At 41.0% G+C, this 23,840-nt stretch overlaps 1 protein-coding gene across 2 annotated transcripts; it reads right to left on the bottom strand.

Annotated features, from left to right (window-relative positions):
- Positions 1-23,840, bottom strand: emilin1a (elastin microfibril interfacer 1a). 2 transcript variants are annotated; one of them, XM_060866882.1, is made up of 9 exons: positions 23,354-23,839; positions 9,331-9,450; positions 8,133-8,320; positions 6,360-6,620; positions 4,554-6,329; positions 3,971-4,087; positions 3,862-3,879; positions 2,681-2,815; positions 1-1,492 (listed from the first exon to the last, which is right to left on the bottom strand). In XM_060866882.1, the coding sequence occupies exons 1-9, from the start codon at positions 23,473-23,475 to the stop codon at positions 1,155-1,157; spliced, it is 3,075 nt and encodes a 1,024-aa protein (XP_060722865.1). In that variant the 5' UTR covers positions 23,476-23,839; the 3' UTR covers positions 1-1,154. The 2 variants fall into 2 exon arrangements, with proteins under 2 accessions (XP_060722865.1, XP_060722864.1); XM_060866881.1 differs by having other exon boundaries at positions 4,554-6,620; positions 23,354-23,840.

Genomic DNA, 23,840 nt, shown 5'->3' with positions numbered 1-23,840 from the left:
ATAATGTGATAATTATCTTTATTAAACACACACGTACACAAACACGCACCAACAAACACACACAAAACAATATATCTATAATATGTCTATAAAGGTGTATTTTTTGCCAAATGTTAGAAATGAAAAGATTATAAATGGTAACATCCACAAAAAATAAAAATTAAAAATAAAAAGCACCTTTAAAGATCATCTGCAAACTTTTTGGATGACAAATAAAATATGCTTAAACTGTATTTAAACAATAATACTGTAAAGAAACTATGAGAATTCAGAGTATAATTCAAAATATACATATTATTGTTTAATGAAACAAGTCCAGTGGCTTTACAAGATCTGGTTCCTTTTCTTTTTTTATTCTTTTGGGTTAATTTAGCTCAAGAGGCCAGTTTTTGTTCTCACAACAGTCACAGTGAAAAGCACAATCCCTTGCATTGAGTGATTCAGTGTTAATGTTCCTTCTGTTCCTTCTCACAAAGTCATGAACAGGATGTGAGCTTCAAAGCTGCAGTATGTTGGAGCTATTGATCTTGTTTTTTGTTAAAAAGCACACTGACAGTTCATGGGTTTCTCATGTCCATATATGATCTGAAATATCTCATAAGAACACAACCTTATTTTTGCTTTTATGTTTGGTTTTGCTCATTGAATTGTAGTCACTAAAGCAAGAGTGTGAATCTTTCCCAACCAAATATGGAGTTTTAAAGAAATAAAATAATAAAAAAAGGCAGCTTTCTTATTGCCATTTCAGGGAAAATCGAATGGAGCCTTAAGCAGACACATTGCTCTTGTGCTCTCTCTCTCTCTCTCTCTCTCTCTCTCTCTCTCTCTCTCTCTCTCTCTCTCTTTCTCTCTGTCTCTCTCTCTCTCCAAATTGCATGTTTAAAATAGATCAAATGTAAAAGCAGTAGTTTGGGGGAGTTACATAGATCCTGGATGGTTGATGATAGAGAGCTTCATGTTAAAATTTCAAGACTAAGCCACTGACACAGTACAATCTTCTTGCTGCATAAACATTAATTATTATTAACACTGTGATCGATCCGAAATGTTCGAGTCAAATCAAATGCTTTCATTGCTCTTGAAAAAATCAATCACCTGCACCAAATATTAACAATAGGTGGCAACAATAAACCTGAATATTTCACCGAATCATTTCACTCTGATACCACAGCGTCCACGTTCTCATACAGCAGCATGCCACTGAACATGGTAAGAGGTTCCACAGAATCAGCCAGTTTCCCCGTGACCAGGTCAATGCACACAGTGTCTCCGACCTCCAGGGGAAGGATGATGTTGAAAATGACCAGGGATCCTGGAGTGTTCCTTGTTTCAGCAACAGGTTTCTCCAAACCCTCTGGCTGGTATCCAGTTGAGTCTCCACGCGCAATACCGTAGTTAGACTTCGACAACACTGCCTCGATCTTCACGTTCTTCTGACCAGTCAAGACTGCGCTGAAGAAATAACGTCCACTCACTGGTGCTGTGAATATACCTGTTCAAATAATTTACATCAATTATTATGAGAAATTACAGAATTTAATCAGTTACGATTAACAAATCACAATTTAACCCTTGTTTTTATTTACAAGGTGTTCTGTTTTGGAATGGAAATAGAATTATGGGACATTTTCAGTCAGAATATTTTTCTGGACACAAGTCTGGTATAAAATAAATCAGGACTCGGTTAGCTTTCAGTGTGAGACGTGTGTATTTCAGGCCCGGCTCCACGGGGGAGCCAGAGTGGGCCTGGCCCACCCAATCAGAGGCTTGGCCCACCCTGGCCCCACACCACATAACAGCCAATCACAAAATTGGTGCGATATTCAATTCAGCTCAAGATACGTTATTTTCTATTCTACAGTTCATGCATCACTCAAGTAACAAGTTTGTTTTAGTTGATGTAAATAGTTATTTTAAAAGAATTGCCCCTATTTATCAAATCTAAAGTTACTTAATTGATACAAGATCTGTTAAAGGGTCAAAAAAATATTACAAATGCAAAAAGAGAGAATGTAAAAATAAACATGTTAACCCTTTTTATATATATAAAGTTACTAAATAGTTCTAAAATATGTACAAAAAAATATTAAAAATGAAGAAAACACAAACACAACAATAACAAACAACCCTAGCAATTGTCTTAAGTATATGGTATTAAAACTATAGACATGAGAGATTAAAGCATTAAAGAACCCCCCACACCCACCCACCCCCACCCCCCAATCCGACCGGCCCACCTGGAATATTACTTGGCCCACCTTTCATCTCACATCTGGAGCCGGGCCTGGTTTATCTGGTTAAAGATAAACACCTTCAAATGTAAGATGTTTATAATGAAGCACTTAGGCATCTCAAGAGCAGAAATGAGTTTGATATCACTGTTTATTTTGAAGATACCAAAATTTATGCAGGGGACAAAAGTGTTTTGGGGGTTTCAGAACTTTTCTATTAATATATCACCCTGAGTAGGCTTGGTAAAAACAGAAATACTTATAAATAACTACAGATTCCTAAAGCTCTGAGTGTCTACCTTAATATGAGCTTCATATTAACCATCACTGAGGACTGGGACATGATCATGGCCTCTGGTAGAAAGAGATATAATGCTTGACTCCTGAACATCTGAAACTCTAGATAATCTTAATTTCTAGAGAATGATTTTTACAACATGTCGCCCTACCTGTGTGCGGACTGTAAGACAACCTTTCGTTGACAAACACTTTGTTGAAGACAATGGTTCCTGCATGAACCTGTGGTTGTGTAAGTGCTGCAGAAAAGGACAGCCGTGGTACTTTTGCATCATCTCCCGGAGGACCTGTCGGGTGAAAATGGCACTCGTTATAAAGATGGTGTCCCCTGCAGTGTATTTAACCTCACAACTAACCTCAACCTCATCTAACCTCAACAGCCATGTGTTCTTTTAAATATATTTACAAATTACAGTTTGGCAGCATGGTAACTAACTCACTTTAACCATTCTGTTACACATTTAAAGTGGCACTCAGATGTATATGAAGCTCTCTAACTTTCAATATTGGAAAGCTGCATTAACACCTCCTACTGGATTGGAGTATAACAGAATACAGCATTTATAACTTGTGTAAACATTCTGATAAATATTGGTGAAGAAATGCATTCCTTAGCAGAAGAATGATTATTTGTTAACAATATATTATTGGATTTTTTATCGCTGTGTGTTCCTTTTATGACACCTTGCCCGGTTTATTTAGTAACTGTTTTATAAAAGCAATAAGCTCCATGTTGTGCCTGGGGGTGTGCACGTATAGTCGAACATTCGGTCTGCTGTAATTATTCGATAAATAAAAATGCTATTCGAATTTCGCTATATTTTTGGCGCCGATGCAGCCGCCGCCACCAACGATGAAGAGGATGCGGCAATGCCCGCTCGGAAAAGGCTGAGCCAGTTCTTCGGCGATGATTTTTTTTTTGCCACTTTTTTGCTTTTGTTCTGTACTTTTTTGTTTGTTTGCACACATTGTTAAAGGTTTTCAGCTACAAAACACGATGTAGCGTATTTTTTAAGCTTATTGTGTATAAGCTTGTTCAAAAATGACGGAAACAATAAATGTTACTGAAAAATAACGTCTGTCTCATTAAACTTAATTTAAATAAACGAATATTCGAATATTCGTTTTTTGTGAGCTCAAATATTCGAATGTGATATTTGCGGAAAACGCCCATCCCTAGTTGTGCCTAACTAGGCCCCTGAGCTGTTCTCTAATCACGGCATGGGGCTTATTGCTTTAGTTTGTAGTGTAGGGTAGTGAAGTCTTACTTGTTTTGTAATTAAGCACTTCATCTGTGTGAAGGAATGACTTTGAAAAGCATTAAAACACTAACCTTTTTCTCCTCTTAGGCCTGCAAAAAGCAAAACAAGGACATTTAAAGGTTTAATTAAGTAGTAAATGAAATCAAGTTTCTATAGTTTTTTGGGGTTTTCTTTGCATACCTGGCACACCAATTGATCCTGGGATCCCTGATATGCCCTGAGGACCTCGTCTGCCCTCGGGACCTCTAGGACCTGGTAAACCTTCTGGACCTCTCTCTCCTTGTGGTCCAGGAGGTCCTGCAATAAAACAGATAAACAGATTTTCTATTGCAAGTTCTTCAAATATCATTGTAAACGTATTTCAAAATGGGAATATTATGGTTTTTAAAAATATTACCATTTTGAAATACGTTTACAATGATAATCGAAAGCTTGTTTTGATACTGTAAAGAATTAAATGTAGTTGTTTAACAAGAGACATTTTGATGAGAGAGACAAAACACATGACTCTTCATCTGGTATACAGTATGAATCTTCCCTTCAGTTTGGAACACTAGGGTTGTCTTTAGGGTTGTAAGAGTCATTCTGTCTTGGTTACATAATCCTTGAAGAGTTGTCGATGTTTAGCCCTTCACAGGATTCTTCTAACTTTAAACTAAAAATGCTAAAAATAATAAGAAGGGTGCACACAGAGGTGTGATAGGAAACAAATGACACAGCAATTATATCACGATTTTTCTTGTTAGAATTTCTGGGTACGTACCGATAAAGTCCTGTTTGGTGAAAGTGTGGAATGTTTTCATTATATCCAGCAGAGTGGAGTTAAAATTGTTCATCTTGCCATGGATATTCTCCAAATGAACGCTCTCAATGTTGTGTATGGCTTCTCCCTGAGTACTGACGGTGGCATTGAGTCCATTAACACCGGTCCACAGTCCAGAAACCTGCCTGTTTATTATATTTTTGATCTGCTGTAGATTCTCTGATAGTGACTCCAGTCTGCCACAAATATTCTCCATTTTTAAAAGCCTCTTCTGCAGCCCCTCACCAGCATGTTTGCATTGTCCCATCTGCTCCAACAGATTGCTATTGAAATTTTGAATGTTGTTGTTAATGTTTTTGAACCGTTCCTGACTGTCCTCTAGGTGCTTGTCCAGCTCGTCCTGGATCTTGTCGATCTGTGAAAAGATTTTATTCTTCGTAGCACCCATTTCAGTTATAGTGCTTCCGTGTCTCTGTATGGTGTGACCCAGTTTATTCACGGTGTCATTGATGGAGTTAAAGTTCAGCTTGATTCCTGAGAGCTCACCCTGAACGGACTGGAGTTCCTTTACTGTTGTGCTAATTATGAAATTCTGACCATCTATGTGTTTCTGGTGTTCAGTCCTACTAATCTGACATTGTTCTTGGCATTTCTCCACTTCCTCTTTAAGCTTGCCCACTTCCTCTTGCAGGTTGGAGCAGACCTGTGAGCATGCACTTTCATCAGAGTTCACTTTTCTGTGCAATTTGGTGAATTCACCTTGATATTTCTCAAAGGTTCTGAGGGTCGTGTTTTTCAAGCTCCTGAGTTCGTTCTCGATGTCACTAAAAGCAGTACTGCAACTGTCACAGTTAGCCCTTAATATCTCCACGTCTGCGACAATCTTATTAAAATTCTCTCCATTCTCACCCACCAGAGCCGTGATTTCCTGAACGTTGTGGCTTAAGTCTGAAATGTGGTTCCTCATGGAGTCACCAGACACAGAGAGATCTTTCAGCCTGGTGTCAAACCTCTGGATGTCTTCCTGATTGGCAATGACTTTCCACTCTAATGTTTTCACAACATCCTCAGTCTTATTTTCTTGTGCTGCACATGTATCTGCACACAAAACAACCACTGATGACAACTTGCTGTCGAAGACAGATGTCTTATTTTCCAACTCACTTAGTCGATCAGTGTGGACATTGACGTTATCCTTTAGGTCCCTCATGTCGAGCTCGATATTAGAAAGTCTGAGGTCATAATGATCTTGCTTAAGAACAGAGTTCCGTATCTTGCTGATTTCTCTTTGCAGAAACTCCTTCATGCTGGTCTCGGTGTGAGAGCATTTCTGCTCAGCTTTCCTCACTGTTCCATTCAGTCGGCGCTCCAGCTCTCTCAACCGACTGTTTAGCTTCTCCTCTGATCCCTTTTCTCGTCCTGTATTCCCACTGGTTCCTTTCAACTCTTTCTCAATGCGCCCCTGTAGGACGTCATATGCTTCTGCAGTGGAACTAACCTTCTTTTCAACCGCACCCACTCGCCTTTCCAGGTCCGCCATGGAGCCATCACAGCAGGTCTGTGATTGGGCCAGATCCCTCTGCAAGACCTCAACTGTCTGCTTGTGGTGAAGCTCCATGACACTTATGTGCTTTTCCAGGGCACGGATTCTCTCCCTGTCCTCCTGCTGTTGCTGCCGAATGTTCTCCACTCCACTCTGGCAGGCGGAGCAGGAGAGCGTGATGCGAAGTTCTAGTTCCCGTAGTATCTCATCCTTCATTTTGCTGTATTGATCATCTCTGTCTAGCTCATTGCCTGCATTACTGCCACTGACCAGATGGTTGTTTATACTGACGAGGGTCCTGTCATGCACTTGCGTCATGTTGTCAAGCAGATCCAGCTTGGTCTGAATACTGTTAATGGTTTCTCTCATTTCTGGTTGCGCTGCGTCAGCGATGTGGACTCCATGTGACTCTTCGTGTAGTCTTTGATTCACTCCCTCTAATGTGGACTGCATTTTATCTAGTTTATCAGTCAGACTTTGAATCTTTTCCTCAAGTTGGATGATTTTATCATGATCGCCACTGCCTGGGAAAATAAAAACACTCAATAAATATGGGAACTCTATTATTTGTATAGCTTTTGGCTTGGTTCTGTACTTCCAGCAGTCTGCAGCTGAGTCTAGAACTTAAACTGGAAATGTAGCTTGAGTGTGTAGTTTACCCTGACAATCCTGTATAACTACATATGCCAACAATGTCATCAAGCCCTATCACGGATAGAAGGTAAATGATAAATGCCGGTCCTGATGATTATGTAAATCAAAACGTTGCTGCAAATTTCTCATTTTAACAATATAGGCTCCAATCATTATGGTTGCATCCTGGAGGAAATGATGTATGAAATCAGATCTCAGGTGCTCACAGGAGACTCATTCTCAACGCTAGGTATAAACAGTTGTGTTTCAGCAGTCCACTTCCAGGGGTGAACAGGCCCTAATTCAAAATTCACCAATTACATTTGGTCAAAATATGTTTCAAATATTGTAGGCACTAACTACACAGAACCATAGACAGACACAGTAGATATACTGCCTGAACTAAAGGGTCTATTATTAATGGTGCTCGCAAAGTAACATTATTACTATTGTGCCGGACAAAACTTTGGCGCGTAACTTGTCCTGCAGCTTTTAGACTGATGAATGACATGTCAAATCGACCGGGTCATTGAGGAGAGGTGTGCTATGACTTTTCTAAGCGATCCGAGTACCGGTACTTCCGGTACCGGGTCTCAAAGTGGCATCGGCCAGCTCCTTTAGGGTGATACTCTATACAAAATGATTAAATTGGTGTACCGACTGGCCTTCCGGTTGTCCCGTAGCCCCGCCCCCAAAATATGCAAAATCAAAAAACTTTTTACAACATGAACATGTGACATATCAAAACACTCACAACAATGAGGGGAACTTCCTCACGTGTAATTTGATGACGTCACGTTATGTCACGTGAAAATAAAAAAATAGCACAACATGGACATGTGACATATCAAACCACTCAGCACAATGAGGAAAACTTCCTCAGGGGTATTCAGATGACGTCACATGCTCGTCTCGACTAGCCTCTGGGATTTGCCACGTGCAAGCACCATTCACATTTTCTTCAGGAAATGTACGTTCTAGTTAATGGGGCCTGCAAAGCAACATTATTACTATCCTGCATACTCTTCCGGACAAAACTTGTCTTGTCCGGCAGCTTTTGTCCTAGACCCATGAATGACGTGTCAAATCGACCGGCTCATTGAGGAGAGGTGTGCTATGACTTTTATAACGATCCGAGTACCGGTACTTCCGGTACCGGGTCTCAAAATGGCCTCTTTTCCCATAGACTCTCATTATAAACTTTGGAGCTTTATAACTCGGCAAGCTTTCGAACTATCCACACCAAACTCGGCCAGCTCCTTTAGGGTGATACTCTGAACAAAGTTTTAAATCGGTGTTTTGCCACGTGCAAGCACCATTCATATTTTCTTCAGGAAATATACGTTCTAGTTAATAATATAATAATATTATACTATAATAATATACTATACAGAATTCTGTACCTTTTCCACCACTCTGTTCATTCCCAGTGCTAGATCCAGATGTAGAAGGTCCACTGTTGTTGAGCCGTGGGTCTCCATTGGGGCCGTTGGTGCAGTCTTCACCTGAGTAACCGGTGCAACACTTCCATTCCATCTCTGACACCATTTTGTAAGCAATCTTGTACTTTGGTCTTCTAAAGGTCCGATATCTATCAATTAAGAAAGTTTTAAACACATATATTTAAACACATTCAGTGAACATAGAAAGACTGATCTTAAAAACATATTGCTTATAATATACCAGAGTTAGCATAAGATGTCAGGTTAAACATCTGTATTGTATGCTGCAATGAGGAAAAAAGGTAAAAACATATACAACTGCTTGAATTCTTAGATCTTGAAGCTGAAATGCTGAGCAAAGGAGGACCAGGAAGCTCTTTTAATGGCTATGGCAGTAAAAAATAAATAAGCACCCGAAAATGCCTAAAGATGGAGCCAAATTACAAAAAATGTCCGAATGAAAGATTAAGAATTAAGAAATTAATAATTAAGAATTACTATAAGCACAAATGTATAAGCTGCTGTTATTAGAACCATATTTTAATATTTCATGTCCTCTAATATTTAATATCTTCATATTTAAATGGATGGAAGTGAGTGAAGGAAAGCACTTCTCTTCCATTAGAAAGATCGAAATAGGTTTGGGTCTTCAGACTTGCCATCAATTCTGCTGTGGAAGACTGCAGTGAATTTAAAAATTGATCAGATTTGACATTGAACACTTTATTATTTCTCTTCGGCTATTTACTTTAAACTTTTTTTTTTCTTCAAACTACTTTCCAATCGTATATAGAAACGTTTCTTTCGTTACACTTTCCTGCATGTCGTTTTAATCCCTACAGATCATGGAAATCTCTTCTGAGACGTACTTGCTGATTCTCTCTGTGTATTCCGGTTCGGTTAAAACAACATTGGTCACGCATTAGACATGTGCATGGCTCATGCAAACATAAAGATTCAGTACATGACACCTTGATGTCTTTTATTGTCAGTCCCCCAAAAAATCATAACAAACATACTGTAAGAACTGATGATCTGGTCTGTATACATGATTTAAAAATGTTCAATTTGCTTCTATGCAAAGTCGCTGCTCTATGAGAACATTAGAACGGTCATTGGGAACCTGCTCCGTATTTTTAAGAACCAGAGCAATACTTACGCCACAACCCGAGAGCACTGCCCCCAACCACACGGCTGGTAATCAGGCTTCACGAAGGTCTCCACTCCATCTTCCATTACACAGCTAACAGATTTCATCACCACATAGGCACACCAGTTCCTGTTGACAGACAAACAGAGAAATACAGCAAGTTACAGTAACTGTTGAATACACACACACACACACACAAATTAAGGGTAAACAACAGGGTTCCTTTTGCTTTTTCCTTAGCTCTGATTAGGTCACAGCAGCCATTTTGTTTTCTCCCAGAGGAGGCACCCAGCAGGTAGATGCAAAGATCAACATTGGGGAGGCTTCAGACCCTGAACTTTATCCCGCAGACAGGACACGTGCTTAATAATTCTTAGATTTAATATGACAAAGGTGCAACCGGGGTCTCTGTCTGGCCATGCTTTTATCCAATATCTGCTGCAGAGAGGCACAACTGTTATTCATAATACACGGCTGTCAAGTGTCACGCATGGAGCGTGACAGTCACTCATTTCGGTCTTTTCTCCCGCTCTCCTGCCACACATCGTATTTCTCACGCAGAAAAACTTTTTGATAAGCCATATATTTCATATATTTAATAAGCCTCAGCACCCAAAATGTAGCTATCTGTCCGCACCGCTGTCTCTATGGAACCGGGCAGGAATCAAGCGCGTCTCCCCTGGAGCTCTTATTCGAGCCTGACACTTATCAGCCAATCAAAATAAGAGGCTATATAATAGCCAATCAGAAAATAGCACTATCTGGGTAAGAGTTAACGCAACAACCAATGAAAAAAAAAAATTGGAGAGGGTATTTTCGATGGTCAGTTTGTAAAAAAACCTCAACACTAAACAGCTTGTCTCTGGACGGGACATTGTCTTCAATCATGACCCTAAAAATGTCTGGGCTTGAGCCGAACTGTTTTAAATGGGAGCAACATTACAAATGATAAAGGAGTCCAACAAGGCAACAAACACTTGCAATAAACAACACCAGTCATAATCTTTCTCTCTCTCTCTCTCTCTCTCTCTCTCTCTTTCTCTCTCTTTCTACTCTCTCTCTCTCTTTCTCTCTCTCTCTCTCTCTCTCTCTTTCTCTCTTTCTCTCTCTCTCTCTCTCTCTACTCTCTCTCTCTCTCTCTCTCTCTCTTTCTACTCTCTCTCTTTCTCTCTCTCTCTCTCTCTTTCTACACACTCTCTCTCTCTCTCTCTCTCTCTCTCTTTCTACTCTCTCTCTTTCTCTCTCTCTCTCTCTCTCTTTCTCTCTCTCTCTCTTTCTACTTTCTCTCTCTCTCTCTCTCTCTGTCTCTCTCTCTCTCTCTTTCTACTCTCTCTCTCTTTCTCTCTCTCTCTCTCTTTCTACTCTCTCTCTCTCTCTCTCTCTCTCTCTCTCTCTCTCTCACACACACACACACACACACACAAATTAATAAATGAAAATTGAACAAATACTTGGTTAAATTGCGGTCAGTGATCCAGGCCCGCCTCCACGGGGGGGGGCCAGAGTGGGCCTGGCCCACCCAATCAGAGGCTTGGCCCACCCTGGCCCCACACCACATAACAGCCAATCACAAAATTGGTGCGATATTCAATTCAGCTCGAGATACTTTATTTTCTAATTTCTGCCCAACCCCCTTTTTCCCCTCCTAGACAGACAGACAGACAACTCATTCATTCACATTCACGCAACCTTTGATGTAAACGGACGTGCTTATAAACGACAGTCACAGTAACTTTATTAGAACTATTAGTGAACTTGATTAACACACTATATATAGCCTAATAAAATACAACATGTTCAGATTTCTTGTTCCGAAAGGACAAAAGAAAACCACTTTAGCTCTCCAGGACACAGCTACCACCTCCTCATCCATCTGCGGCAATGAGGTCGGAAAAATGGATGAGTCGAGTTCATCTGCAGCTTCCGATGGTGTCAAAAGCACAAAAGTACAAAAAAATATAAAAAATGAAGAAAACACAAACACAACAATAACAAACAACCCTAACAATTGTCTTAAATATATGGTATTAAAACTATAGACATGAGAGATTAAAGCATTAAAGAACCCCACCAGCCCACCCCCCCAATCCGATCGGCCCACCTGGAATATCACTTGGCCCACCTTTCATCTCATATCTGGAGCCGGGCCTGCAGTGATCCTTAATCCCCCCCCCCCTTTTTTTGGGGGGGGGGGGGGGGGGGGGGGGGGGAAGCGATGTCACACTTGCCTGTCTTCAAAACTTGACAGCCCTGACAGCCAGTGCAATTTAGAGAGGAAGAGTTGATCTACATCGATGAAGGACGAGGTCTGTATGTCCTTAAAGAAATCACTATAAACGTCACAGCTGATTTCCTGTGACATTCGGTGGACTTCGGTGGAACAAGTGGACTTTTAAAGGTCACCACATAGTACACTGTTTATTAGTTGTTTATTAGTTGCTCTTTGTTATATACACCTGTCATAACAGCAAATCTTGTGGCAAAATAAAAGCACAAAATCATGCAGTTACATGTCAAGAGCTTCAGTTCAATCTTATATTTTACATTTACATTTACATTTACAGCATGTGACAGACGCCCTTATCCAGAGCGACGTACATAAGTGCTTAAATCTCTAACATTGAATACATTAATGCTGGATCACTAAGTTACATACTTAAGATACCATGAGTTTAAAACAGTTGTTCAAAGTTACAATGAAAAAGTGTCAAAGGTTGGTTTTTTTTGGGTTTTTTTTAAATGCAAAAGATAAGGAAAGAAGTGCTAGTTGAAGTGTTTCCTGAATAAGTAGGTCTTCAACCGCCGCTTGAAAATATCCAGTGACTCAGCTGTCCGGACCTCTAGGGGAAGTTCGTTCCACCACCTTGGTGCCAGAACAGAGAAGAGTCTTGTAGTATACTTGCCTCTTACCCTGAGAGATGGTGGAACCAGTCGAGCAGTGCTGGTAGATCTGAGGGTGCGGGGTGCAGTGTGAGGAGTGATGAGGGCTTTGAGGTAAGAGGGAGCTGGTCTGTTTTTGGCTTTGTAGGCCAGCATCAGTGTTCTGAATCTGATGCGTGCAGCTACCGGAAGCCAGTGGAGGGATCGCAGCAGCGGGGTGGTATGAGAACTTTGGCAGGTTGAAATCAAGCCGTGCAGCTGCATTTTGGATCATTTGCAGAGGACGGATTGCGTTCATAGGTAGACCTGCTAGCAGTGCGTTGCAGTAATCCAGTCTAGAGATGACAAGAGACTGAACAAGTACCTGAGCAGCCTGCAACCTCTTGAACCTCCTCACAAAAAAACACTGAATGAGCGATAGATCTGCGGAACACTCCTTATTGTTATGAGAGGTCAGAGGTGAATGAGCAGACTGTTTTGAGCTAACAGGAAAGCCCACGGTAACACAAATAAACCATGTTACATCTATGGTGAGCAGAAAAGCAGAAATGTCACACCTTCAGACTTTTCCCGCTGCAAGTATTCAGTCTCTAAGTCTCTGTACGATGAAGTGGTCAGTAGACGTTCCTACTAAAGGTGCACCTAGCATTCCAGTTTTCATTAGGCTAAAATCAAACATTCTAAATGGAGATTTCACTGGGTATAAATTTCACCAGTGTACATTATATATGCATAGATCACATGCACTCTACTGTCTTCACTTCCATTGGTAGTCACTTCTCTGTCAACCGACTGTACTGTATTTGCATCAGTTGCTAGACACATCTAGCTATTATCAGAAACAAAATTGTTTAAATGGAATGCCATACTAACATACGAGAAATAAAATTAGATACACAATTTTCTACTTCTTGAATATCTTGAGTGACAGATGTCTCGTCCAATCGGTGTACGAATTCCATCCGCCAAACTATAGCTACCTTTATCGATTTGTACTTTATTTTGTCGTTGTATTTGTCATTTGGTTTTGCATTTCTCGGCCACCGTAAAAGTAGCTTAAGACTTGCCTGTGTGTTTGTGTGTGTGTGTGTGTGTGTGTGTGTGTGTGTAGCTGGTATAGGGTGTGGTGGAATTTTAGTGCTGCTATTTCTTTTTTCTATGGAACTGCTGCACACCAAAATATCTTTTCTCAGCATGACATGCAGGATCTATAAATATCTTTTGTATCACTCATTACCAAAACACTGCCCTCCTTTTCCCCTAAGCGATGACTAAACACAATTACTCTTATTCTAGAAGCAAATCTCTCTCTGGTGAGCAACAGGAATATCATTTCACAGTCATAGTTTGGGATTTGCCAACAACGTTGCAGTATTTTCCAAATTTATTAGTGGTTCAGGTAACCACCATCCTGTTGAGGCACAACACTTAGATAGTCCGCTATTTTAAATGATGTCAACCGTTTTAATGGGTGAATGATCAAATATAATATACAGAGGTAAAGTATGATTGATTACCCTGAGTCATTTGCTTGCTTGTGAGGATTCTTGCTAAAGCTTTGTAAAGAAACCATCATGCCTGTGTGACCTCAAGGGAATTCAATCAACCCAAGTGGGAACAGTGCATTGCAGGGAACCATACACACACACACACACAAACCTTCACACATAGGGGAACTTAACTGAACTAGAAGGCAACACCTGTCAGCATATTGCTTTTATACACAAGCAAACGTATGACAATCTTAAGATTACTTGGCCACACTAACACACTGCTGCAAATTCTGTCTTAAGGGCTATTTATTGTAAAAGCATGTTTTCAAAGATTGTGGCAGCACACAAAAATCTTCAGAAATGACAACACACTAAATAGAAAATGTAAAATTAATGTTAGACAGCAGTCTAATGCATTCATGCATTTGTGCACCAAATAAGAAGCATAGACGTAGATCTCAACCACCTAAACAGCTACTTACCGTACGAGCTACCTTTTGTGATCTGTTAATTTTCCATAAAGCTCGTCTTGATTAAGTATACAATGTCTTCAAAGGCCTGTCAAAAGTTTTATTTTCCCATTTGTTTTGTTTAGCAGAAAGCTAAGGTCTAGAGGTCACCAGAAGGCATACAGGTCAGACTTAAGACCTCTTTGATGGTCTCTTCTCTGATTCAGCTTCTCCCACCCTACTGAGCGTCTTGGTGACAGGCTCTTTGAGAGACAAAATCAGGCCACTGCCCCTGCTCTTTAGGGCCATCAGTGCGAGGAACTCACCATTGAAATCACCCCTAAAATGAAGCCTGTTACAAAGCAGCTTAGGCTTTGTGTAGGGTCTACTGGTTTGGGGTCAGCTTCCTTCTCTAGTCCATAGTCATAAATATCTATCAATTAAGTGTAAGAGCTCCATCCAAAATCTATTTATACTCATATGAAGCTATGTTGTTTATCCATGTCTAAATTCTTTAAACAAATTTGCAATCTTTCTTATGTGATCAAAAATCACAAGGGTGCTGTTGACATCAGAACTTTCCCAGCTCACATCAAAAGCAGACGTTACTCCTTTATTATTAACTAGAACATTCATTCATTCATCTTCTACGCTTATCTGAACTACCTCGGGTCACGGGGAGCCTGTGCCTATCTCAGGCGTCATCAGGCATCAAGGCAGGATACACCCTGTTCGGAGTGCAAACCCATCGCAGGGCACACACACACACTCTCATTCACTCACACACTCACACACTACGGACAATTTTCCTGAGATGCCAATCAACCTACCATGCATGTCTTTGGACCGGGGGAGGAAACCGGAGTACCCGGAGGAAACCCCCGAGGCACGGGGAGAACATGCAAACTCCACACACACAAGGCGGAGGCGGGAATCGAACCCCCAACCCTGGAGGTGTGAGGCGAACGTGCTAACCACTAAGCCACCGTGCCCACTAACTAGAACATAATCAAGGTTATTTAAACATTGAGGATATTCTGGTGAGATCTCGCAGAGACAATTCATAAGCTATCAAACAGATAGTGAAGAAGCTGAATAAAAACGCTCTCCTATGCCGCATAACCATTGGCCAAGTGCCTTAAAATCCTACCCTTCTACAATACCTATGTCTAGTGCTGTGAATGTTCCTTGCAATCAGTTCTGTGGTCTCTGATGGTCAGAGGTATCAGAATACTGCAACACTGGATGACTGTTTCAAATAATAGGCCAGCAGGGACACATCCACTTACCCCACACACATCGTAAACTTAGAACAAAGCTTTCTAAAAAGGTGACAGTTCATTGCTGGGAAGCTTGGTGCTTGCTAGACAAATTCAGGAAGATTGCTGAATATGTGTGGTACTGGCTCCGTGCAGAGGACACTAAAATTGCTTATGCAGCTGCAGCAGTGGCTACACTGGACCTGCTGGAGAGGGGTATGATCTCCAGCTCAGCGTTTTTCAAGACAAGGACCTTCCTACCTCACTAGCTGGGAGACAGTGTGGTGCCACTGAGGTGCTGAGGAATTGAGACATTGCCACATGCTGTTCTGTTTAGACTTTGCTGTGAATGTCAGATACATCAATCCCCAGGGTGGCACAAGGTCAGATGGCACCAAGAGTTAGTGTTCTCTGACACATGACACATTCTCTGAAACATCAATGTCAATGCAGCACACATGGTCTGGAGAACGTGGGAGTAGTTCTAAATTCAGATATGTGAAAGTTTTGGCAAGGCACAAGTGGTCTTTCACTTATCATCAAATTAACCATCTGCTAGGACAGGATGCAATGGCCCATGATTGTCATGGTACTCAGTTCCACTCTATTACTGTTTCTGGACAATAAAAAATAATAAAGTAATTAGGGCACACAGGCCATGGCCACATTTTCCTAATTTTTGGACCACCAAGGTAGGTTCTGTCCAGAATGACCAGAAAGGTGCATTTCACCCAATTTTGTTGTTTGTCCGACATAGAGCAATGTCATAGATATCTCCCCTGTCTAAACCCAGACTGACCCACCTGGCAGTGGACATCATCACCATAACATAAAGATGGACCCGACACCTAGCCAGTAACTTTCTGTGAAAAGTGGGCTATACGTATGATAATTGTCTCTGTTACTACATGTACTGTATATATCATAGGGGAATGTGTGTATATGATATCTGGTGTGTATATGATAATAGATACATATATACCTTTATATAGATATAAAAGTTCTCTTACACTTGACAAAAAAGTTTCCATATCGTCGCTGTCGGGCGGAAACCTCGTATGTCCAAATTTGGTCAATTTCATATTTTTTCACATATCGATGCTATTGGTCAGTCCCCACGTGGGTTTGTTATTTTTACAAGTTATTAACCAATCTAAATTCTTGAAAATATCTTGAGCGCAAATCTCATAACTCCATTGGACACTTCAACTGTCCACCTCTTTCTCATTCCGCGGGAGAGCTTCACGTCATATTTCTCCTCAAGAAGAGTCGCAACGAATCAACACGTCTTCTGAGGTAAATGTTTTCAAAACACTGGGCTGAAAGAAAAAATAATCTTGACCCCCGCTAGTTCTGGTGCTCGTCTGAGGACAGGAATTTAGCGCAAGACAATCCACTGCAACGCGGACTAAACCCTGTGCACTGCAGATAAGGTACAGCGTTTTATAATTTCCTGAAAAATAACGGTTTTGGAGATACGAGGATTCCGCCTGACAGTGACGATATGTTACTCTAGTGGACAATTTGACTGAATACTGTACACTTGTTTCTTTAGATGGTTTTCTGTCATAGACTTCCACATATGATTAATATATTTTAGTAATGACCACTTCCGAGAAGGAAGAGCTGATTTTGGGTTTCTTCTCTGCCATTGCTTTAGACCAAATAAATTTGTCACCAGATAATCAAGACTGGACTTGGTCAAGCACGTAAGAGGGCCAGAGACTATATATCATGGGTGTCAAACTCAAAGTCACATTAGGCCAAAATATAAAACTGAGATAAAGTCACGGGCCAAACTGAATATTTATTGAAAAATGAACTGCAACTGATACGTAATGTTCAACCTTTTTCATAAGGAAACAAACTTTAGTTTTGCTTGAACACAGGATTTGGAACAACCAGAGCTTGATATTACAAACACATAAGAAATTCAATTTGAAACTAGATTTGTAAAGTTCGTCGTGACAAACTTTGATGTTGGCTTTGATGAAGAAAGTATTCGCAAAGGCCGGTGCTTTATGGAGGCGAGTGGACATAAGGGACAGTGTTATTTTAGAAGCATGGGGACAGAAAGCTAGGGTGCCAAAACATTTGGAGGCAAGTGGAGACAAGCATGTGACATCATCTAAATACTCTTGAGGAAGTTTCCCTCATTGGGCTTGTGTTAATTTTTTATTTTCACGTGATGTCACGTGACATCATCTGAATACTCCTGAGGAAGTTCCCCTCAGTGTTCTGAGTGTTTTGATATGTCACATGTCCATGTTGTAAAAAGTTTTTTGATTTTTCATATTTTGGGGGCGGGGCTGCGGCACAACCGGAAGGCCAGTCGGTACACCAATTTAAAAGTTTGTTCAGAGTATCACCCTAAAGGAGCTGGCCGAGTTTGGTGTAGATAGTTCAAAAGCTTGCCGAGTTATAAACCTCCAAAGTTTATAATGGGAGTCTACGGGAAAAAAGGACAATTTGAGACCTGGTACCTGAAGTACCGGTACTCGGATCGCTTATAAAAGTAACAGCAACAAACTTCAGACCAGCGTCTACAACATATCCGAATTTGGTGCATGTGGCTCAAAAGCTCTAGGAGGAGTTACTCTTGATAAATTTTTGTCTAAGCTTAAATAGGAAAACAGAATGTTGGCTTCTACAAAGCTACATAATAAAAGACACATCAGTGGTGTTCATTTCTTATTTAAATAAATAAAATAAATCACGCCTCTCACTGGATTATTTTAAGTTCCTTTTTGAAGTGAATCTTTTTCAAAACCAACAAAAAAAACAACCAAAAATAATAATTTCATTCAATGAAAATCCAACTTTTCGACTAGTGTCTTCTTATGTTATATTTTATCGTTACAGACACGTTAGCTCCGCCCACAAGACAAACAGGTCTGTCCTTTATATTCGTGAACAGATCATCTGCCTCCCAGCTGTCTTGAAAGCTCTTATTGTCCATCTTTCGTTTGGCCATTTTTGTGGAGGGTGGAGTTAACTTGCCCGATGTGACTGTAACATGGTTGTTAACGACTCAACAGAGAATGAGGGGCGCTTGCTGTTCGTGACTACGCGTCAATACAGTGGCAAGACATTCTGGGATTTGTAGTATTAGCAGAGCATGCAGCTAGCCAGCTGTAATGCACATTCGATATGATCTTGCCGGCCAAATATAATTACACCTGAGTTTGACACCCCTGCTGTATAGAGTAACATGCGCCCTACAGAATTTGGGATCCACTGGACTACTAAGTATCAGACAGCTAGATGGTGCATAATTTCTTCTAATTCTTTTGACTGCGTTTTTAATAAACTTTGTGACTGGCATTAAACCCAGTAAGAAAACACTTGCTTTGTATCCAAATGTAGTCACATTTACAGATGCCTCAATCACACAGGATATCCATCTAGAAGCCCAACTTTGGCCCAAGCACTTAAAATGTCAAAGTAAAGAAGGAGAGAGAGAGAGAGAGAGAGAGAGAGAGAGAGAGAGTGAGAGAGAGAGAGAGAGAGAGAACGTCATCTGTTCAAATAAAATGGAGATCCAACAGACACTCTGAAGTCGCAGACCTACTCAAACACTGACCTCTTTGCTCACTGCAGTTTTCTTGGCTTTCATGTTAATAAAAACACTGATCGCTGATACTGATTTCTAGACGCTCTTTTATTCAGTAACCGCTGTTGTTTATATAGTGAGATTTAGTGATGTTTTAAACCCCTTTAGTGATGTTCCACACTATACAGCTCTCCACAACACACTGCTTCATTTTATCTGCCTTCTAATAAATGGTTATCTTGTGGTACCACAACCAAATATGACTTCTTTTTATATTAGAAGTAAGAAATACACTCATTATCCACTTTATTAGGAACACCTGCGTAATCATTCATTCATTCATTCATCTTCTACCGCTTATCCGAACTACCTCGGGTCACCGGGAGCCTGTGCCTATCTCAGGCGTCATTGGGCATTAAGGCAGGATACAACCCATCACAGGGCACACACACACTCATTCATTCATTCATTCATTCACTCACTCACTCACTCACGCAATCACACACTACGGACAATTTTCCAGAGATGCCACTCGACCTACCATGCATGTCTTTGGACCGGGGGAGGAAACCGGAGTACCCGGAGGAAACCCCCGAGGCACTGGGAGAACATGCAAACTCCACACACACAAGGCGGAGGCGGGATTCGAACCCCGACCCTGGAGGTGTGAGGCGAACGTGCTAACCACTAAGCCACCGTGCCCCCCCGCGCAATCATGCAGTTCCCCAATCAGCCAAACATGTGGCAGTAATGCATACAATGCATACAATCATGAAGATACTGGTGCGGAGCTTTATTTACATCTATGTTCACATCAAAAACCAGAATGAAGAAAAAGTCTGACCTCTGTGACTTTATCTGTGGCATGGTTGATGATCGCAGATGGGATGGTTTGAGTATTTTAGAAACTGTAATCTCCTGCTGGGATTTTTACACACAGCAGTCTCTAAAGTTTACACAGAATAGTACAAAAAAACAAAACAAGATGTTGATGAGAGTTCAGAGGTAAATGACCAGATTGTTTTGAGCTCGGAGCATCTCAGAACACAATGAACTATTTTTGTAATGAAAATAGTGCTCTCAGACTGCATACACCATCCCAGAGCATGCGGTCTATTCTACTATGCTCACTCAAATGAGCTACGTGGATCTGGATAGAGACAATACTGCTGTTATTCTTGATGCAGCTGTCAATCAACAGTCCCTCACGAACAAAATATACGTCAATGTTCACGCCCACACACTGAATCGACAAACCGACATGCATTTATTTATTTACATGAAACAAATGGTGGCCTTTCAGAATCTCTAGTTTTGACAGAAACGTAGAGAAACCTCAATGTTTAATCGTTTTACTAATAAAAACAATGTTACTATGAGCAACTTCTCAGGGATTTGTTTGCTGTGTGTCAGAGCACGATCTGAAAAGAATGAAATCTGAATTTGATCTACAATGACAGAATAGTTTCTAGTTCACTCACTCACTCATTCATTTTCTACCACTTATCCAAACTACCTCGGGTCACGGGGAGCCTGTGCCTATCTCAGGCGTCATCGGGCATCGAGGCAGGATACACCCTGGACGGAGTGCCAACCCACCGCAGGACACACACACACACACACACACACACACTACGGACAATTTTTCCAGAGATGCCAATCAACCTACCATGCATGTCTTTGGACCGGGGGAGGAAACCGGAGTACCCGGAGGAAACCCCCGAGGCACGGGGAGAACATGCAAACTCCACACACACAAGGTGGAGGCGGGAATCGAACCCCCAACCCTGGAGGTGTGAGGCGAACGAACGTGCTAACCACTAAGCCACCGTGCCCCGTTTCTAGTGCAATACAACATTTTGTGTGAGAGCTGCCGATGTCTGAGGCCAAATAAATGAAATTTGCTCCTGTTTGGACGTGTCCATGTTCAATATTGAATGTCTTTGTAATTTCACACTCCACAGTGATGCTGAATAGGAATCTCAAATGAAAGTAGACACTCTGAGCTTTAAGAATTTGGAGTGTTTCATAAATATTTCTGTTATAACCTAGAGCCTACTAGGGAAGATATATTTCTTATTATAAAACCCCTTTTGGTTCTCTGAGATTTTAATGGTGTTCTGTGTAAGGTCATCCCAACAGAGGGAAAAACAAACGACTCACTCTGAAAGCCTGACTCATTTTATACCAGACTTCGTTCAGACATAAACTGAAGTGACTGAAAATATCTGATAAGTCGATTTCCATTCCACAGCTAGACTGGAACAGTCTACAACAGTCATTCAGCCAAAATCCTCTTTCATTCACGTATGTGAATGAAAGAGGATTTTGGCTGAATGACTGTCGTATTGATCTCACACAATTTGTCTAAGAACAAATCTGAAAAAAAAAACCTATGTGGTCAAACCTCCTTCCAATTTCAGCTCTTTTGCTTAAATATATATATATTCTACCACATTATAACCTTTTTCCACAGTTAAGGAACTATGTAGTCTTAACATGACTTGTTATGTAGCTTTGTAGAAGCCAACATTCTGTTTTCCTATTTAAGCTTAGACAAAAATTTATCAAGAGTAACTCCTCCTAGGGCTTTCGAGCCACATGCACCAAATTCGGATATGTTGTAGACGCTGGTCTGAAGTTTGTTGCTGTTACTTTTCTAAGCGATCTGAGTACCAGTACTTCCGGTACCGGGTCTCAAATTGGCCTTTTTTCCCATAGACTCCCATTGTAAACTATGGAGGTTTATAACTCGGCAAGCTTTTGAACTATCTACACCAAACTCGACCAGCTCCTTTAGGGTGATACTCTGAACAAACTTTTAAATTGGTGTACCGACTGGCCTTTCGGTTGTGCCGCAGCCCCGCCCCCAAAATATGCAAAATCAAAAAACTTTTTACAACATGGACATGTGACATATCAAAACACTCAGAACAACGAGTGGAACTTCCTCACGGGTATTCTGATGACGTCACGTGACGTCACATGAAAATCAAAAATTAGCACAACATAGACATGTGACATATCAAAACACTCAGCCCAATGAGGGAAACTTCCTCAAGAGTATTCAGATGATGTCACATGCTCGTCTCCACTTGCCTCCAAATGTTTCTGTCCACTTGCTTCTAAACGTAACACTGTCCCTTATGTCCACTCACCTCCATAAAGCACATCATTTGCTTCATCAAAGCCAACATCAAAGGTTGTCGCGACGAACTTTACAAATCTAGTTTCTACTGCACTGATCTATCTTACACATTTTCACACACATTTATTAAATATATTGTTTGAAGTGCATGCAAAGAATATGTGTGACTTCGTTTCGGCTTAAATGTTAAACCTATAGGCCTGATTCTCATTGGTAAGGAGGTGTATTAGTAACGTGAGTATTGTGTAGGATAATTTACTTTTTCTGTCACTTTCTATCATCAGCCTGGAATCATAATAATCCATAATAACGGATGCTTTAATAATAATAAAAAAAAGCCCAGTCTCCAAGAAACAGAAGAGTATGATGGCATCTCTTAGCAGCTCTACTCTCTACTGTACTTTTTAGTTTTTCTAGTGACGGTTAGAACCGTCATCAGGCGTCATCAGGCATCAAGGCAGGATACACCCTGGACGGAGTGCCAACCCATCGCAGGGCACACACACACTCTCATTCACTCACACACTCACACAATACAGACAATTTTCCAGAGGTGCCAATCAACCTACCATGCATGTCTTTGGACCGGGGGAGGAAACCGGAGTACCCGGAGGAAACCCCCGAGGCACGGGGAGAAACATGCAAACTCCACACACACAAGGAGGAGGCGGGAATCGAACCCCCAACCCTGGAGGTGTGAGGCGAACGTGCTAACCACTAAGCCACCGTGACCCCCAGAACTATAAACTAATGCATAAAATTTTTTATGTTTTTTTGTGGGACATTCCATGCCCTCAATACGGCATGGTGATTTTCTTCTCTCTTCCTGTTGACTCTTTGACACTTTCCACTCATCCTCCCCTCACACCACTGATTTAAAGCTTTCTTACTCACTGTGGCTTTCGTTTCTTTCTTTTCTCTCTAACCATTTGATTCAGAAATACATTTCAACTATTACGCATTTGGATGATAACAAGAATGTATCCATTAATGGTGTCATGTATGATCTCTAAAATGGGACAGATGAGAAAACGTTCCCAGTAAAAACATTACAGAATATATTTGAAATCCACTTCTGCTTCATGTCATGTGGCTTCTCAGTGATTTTCATGATGCTATAGACTTGAAGTTTGAAACCATGCACTAATCCCGAAAGTGGCATCACAGACATAACTTCTTCCCAGGAATGAACTTCAAGACGTTTTACAGTGTGTGATGCACTTTGGCAGTATATCACTCTATCTGCTCACCTGTGTCTGCTGACGGCGCGCGCGTGCTGAGTGTGTGTCGGTGGTGTGTAAGATCCCGCTGAACTAATGCATCCGTGCAGCAACAGTGCAGCAACACACAGGAGGAAACTACTGCGCTCCATGACGTACAGAATAAAGGATCAGATCGAAATAGAGTTACAACAAGCAAACAAACAAAAACAATCACAGCTCAAGGTAAAAAAAAACAAAAAACGATAAGGAGCGCGCGTTACGCGCAGGAGCCGCAAAGTGTTCCGCAAAGTTACACTCCGATCTCTCACTCAGTCCCTTAGAAACTTCTTAAAACTTCAGGTTTAAGTTCATTTGCACCATTCCGTCAAGCTGAAGATTTGAAGCTGAAGACAAACTGAGGATCGCTTGAGCATCCAAATGTTGAGAACATCCACTATCCACTTTCTGAGAAGCGACATGAGGAAAGAAAGCTGAGGGTTCAGTGGCGCACAGGAGCTGCGCGCTCTCTCTCTCT

The sequence above is a fragment of the Tachysurus vachellii genome, chromosome 3 (assembly GCF_030014155.1).
Source record: "Tachysurus vachellii isolate PV-2020 chromosome 3, HZAU_Pvac_v1, whole genome shotgun sequence".
Taxonomy (NCBI): Eukaryota; Metazoa; Chordata; class Actinopteri; order Siluriformes; family Bagridae; genus Tachysurus; species Tachysurus vachellii.
This window is presented reverse-complemented; position numbering and strand designations above follow the sequence as displayed.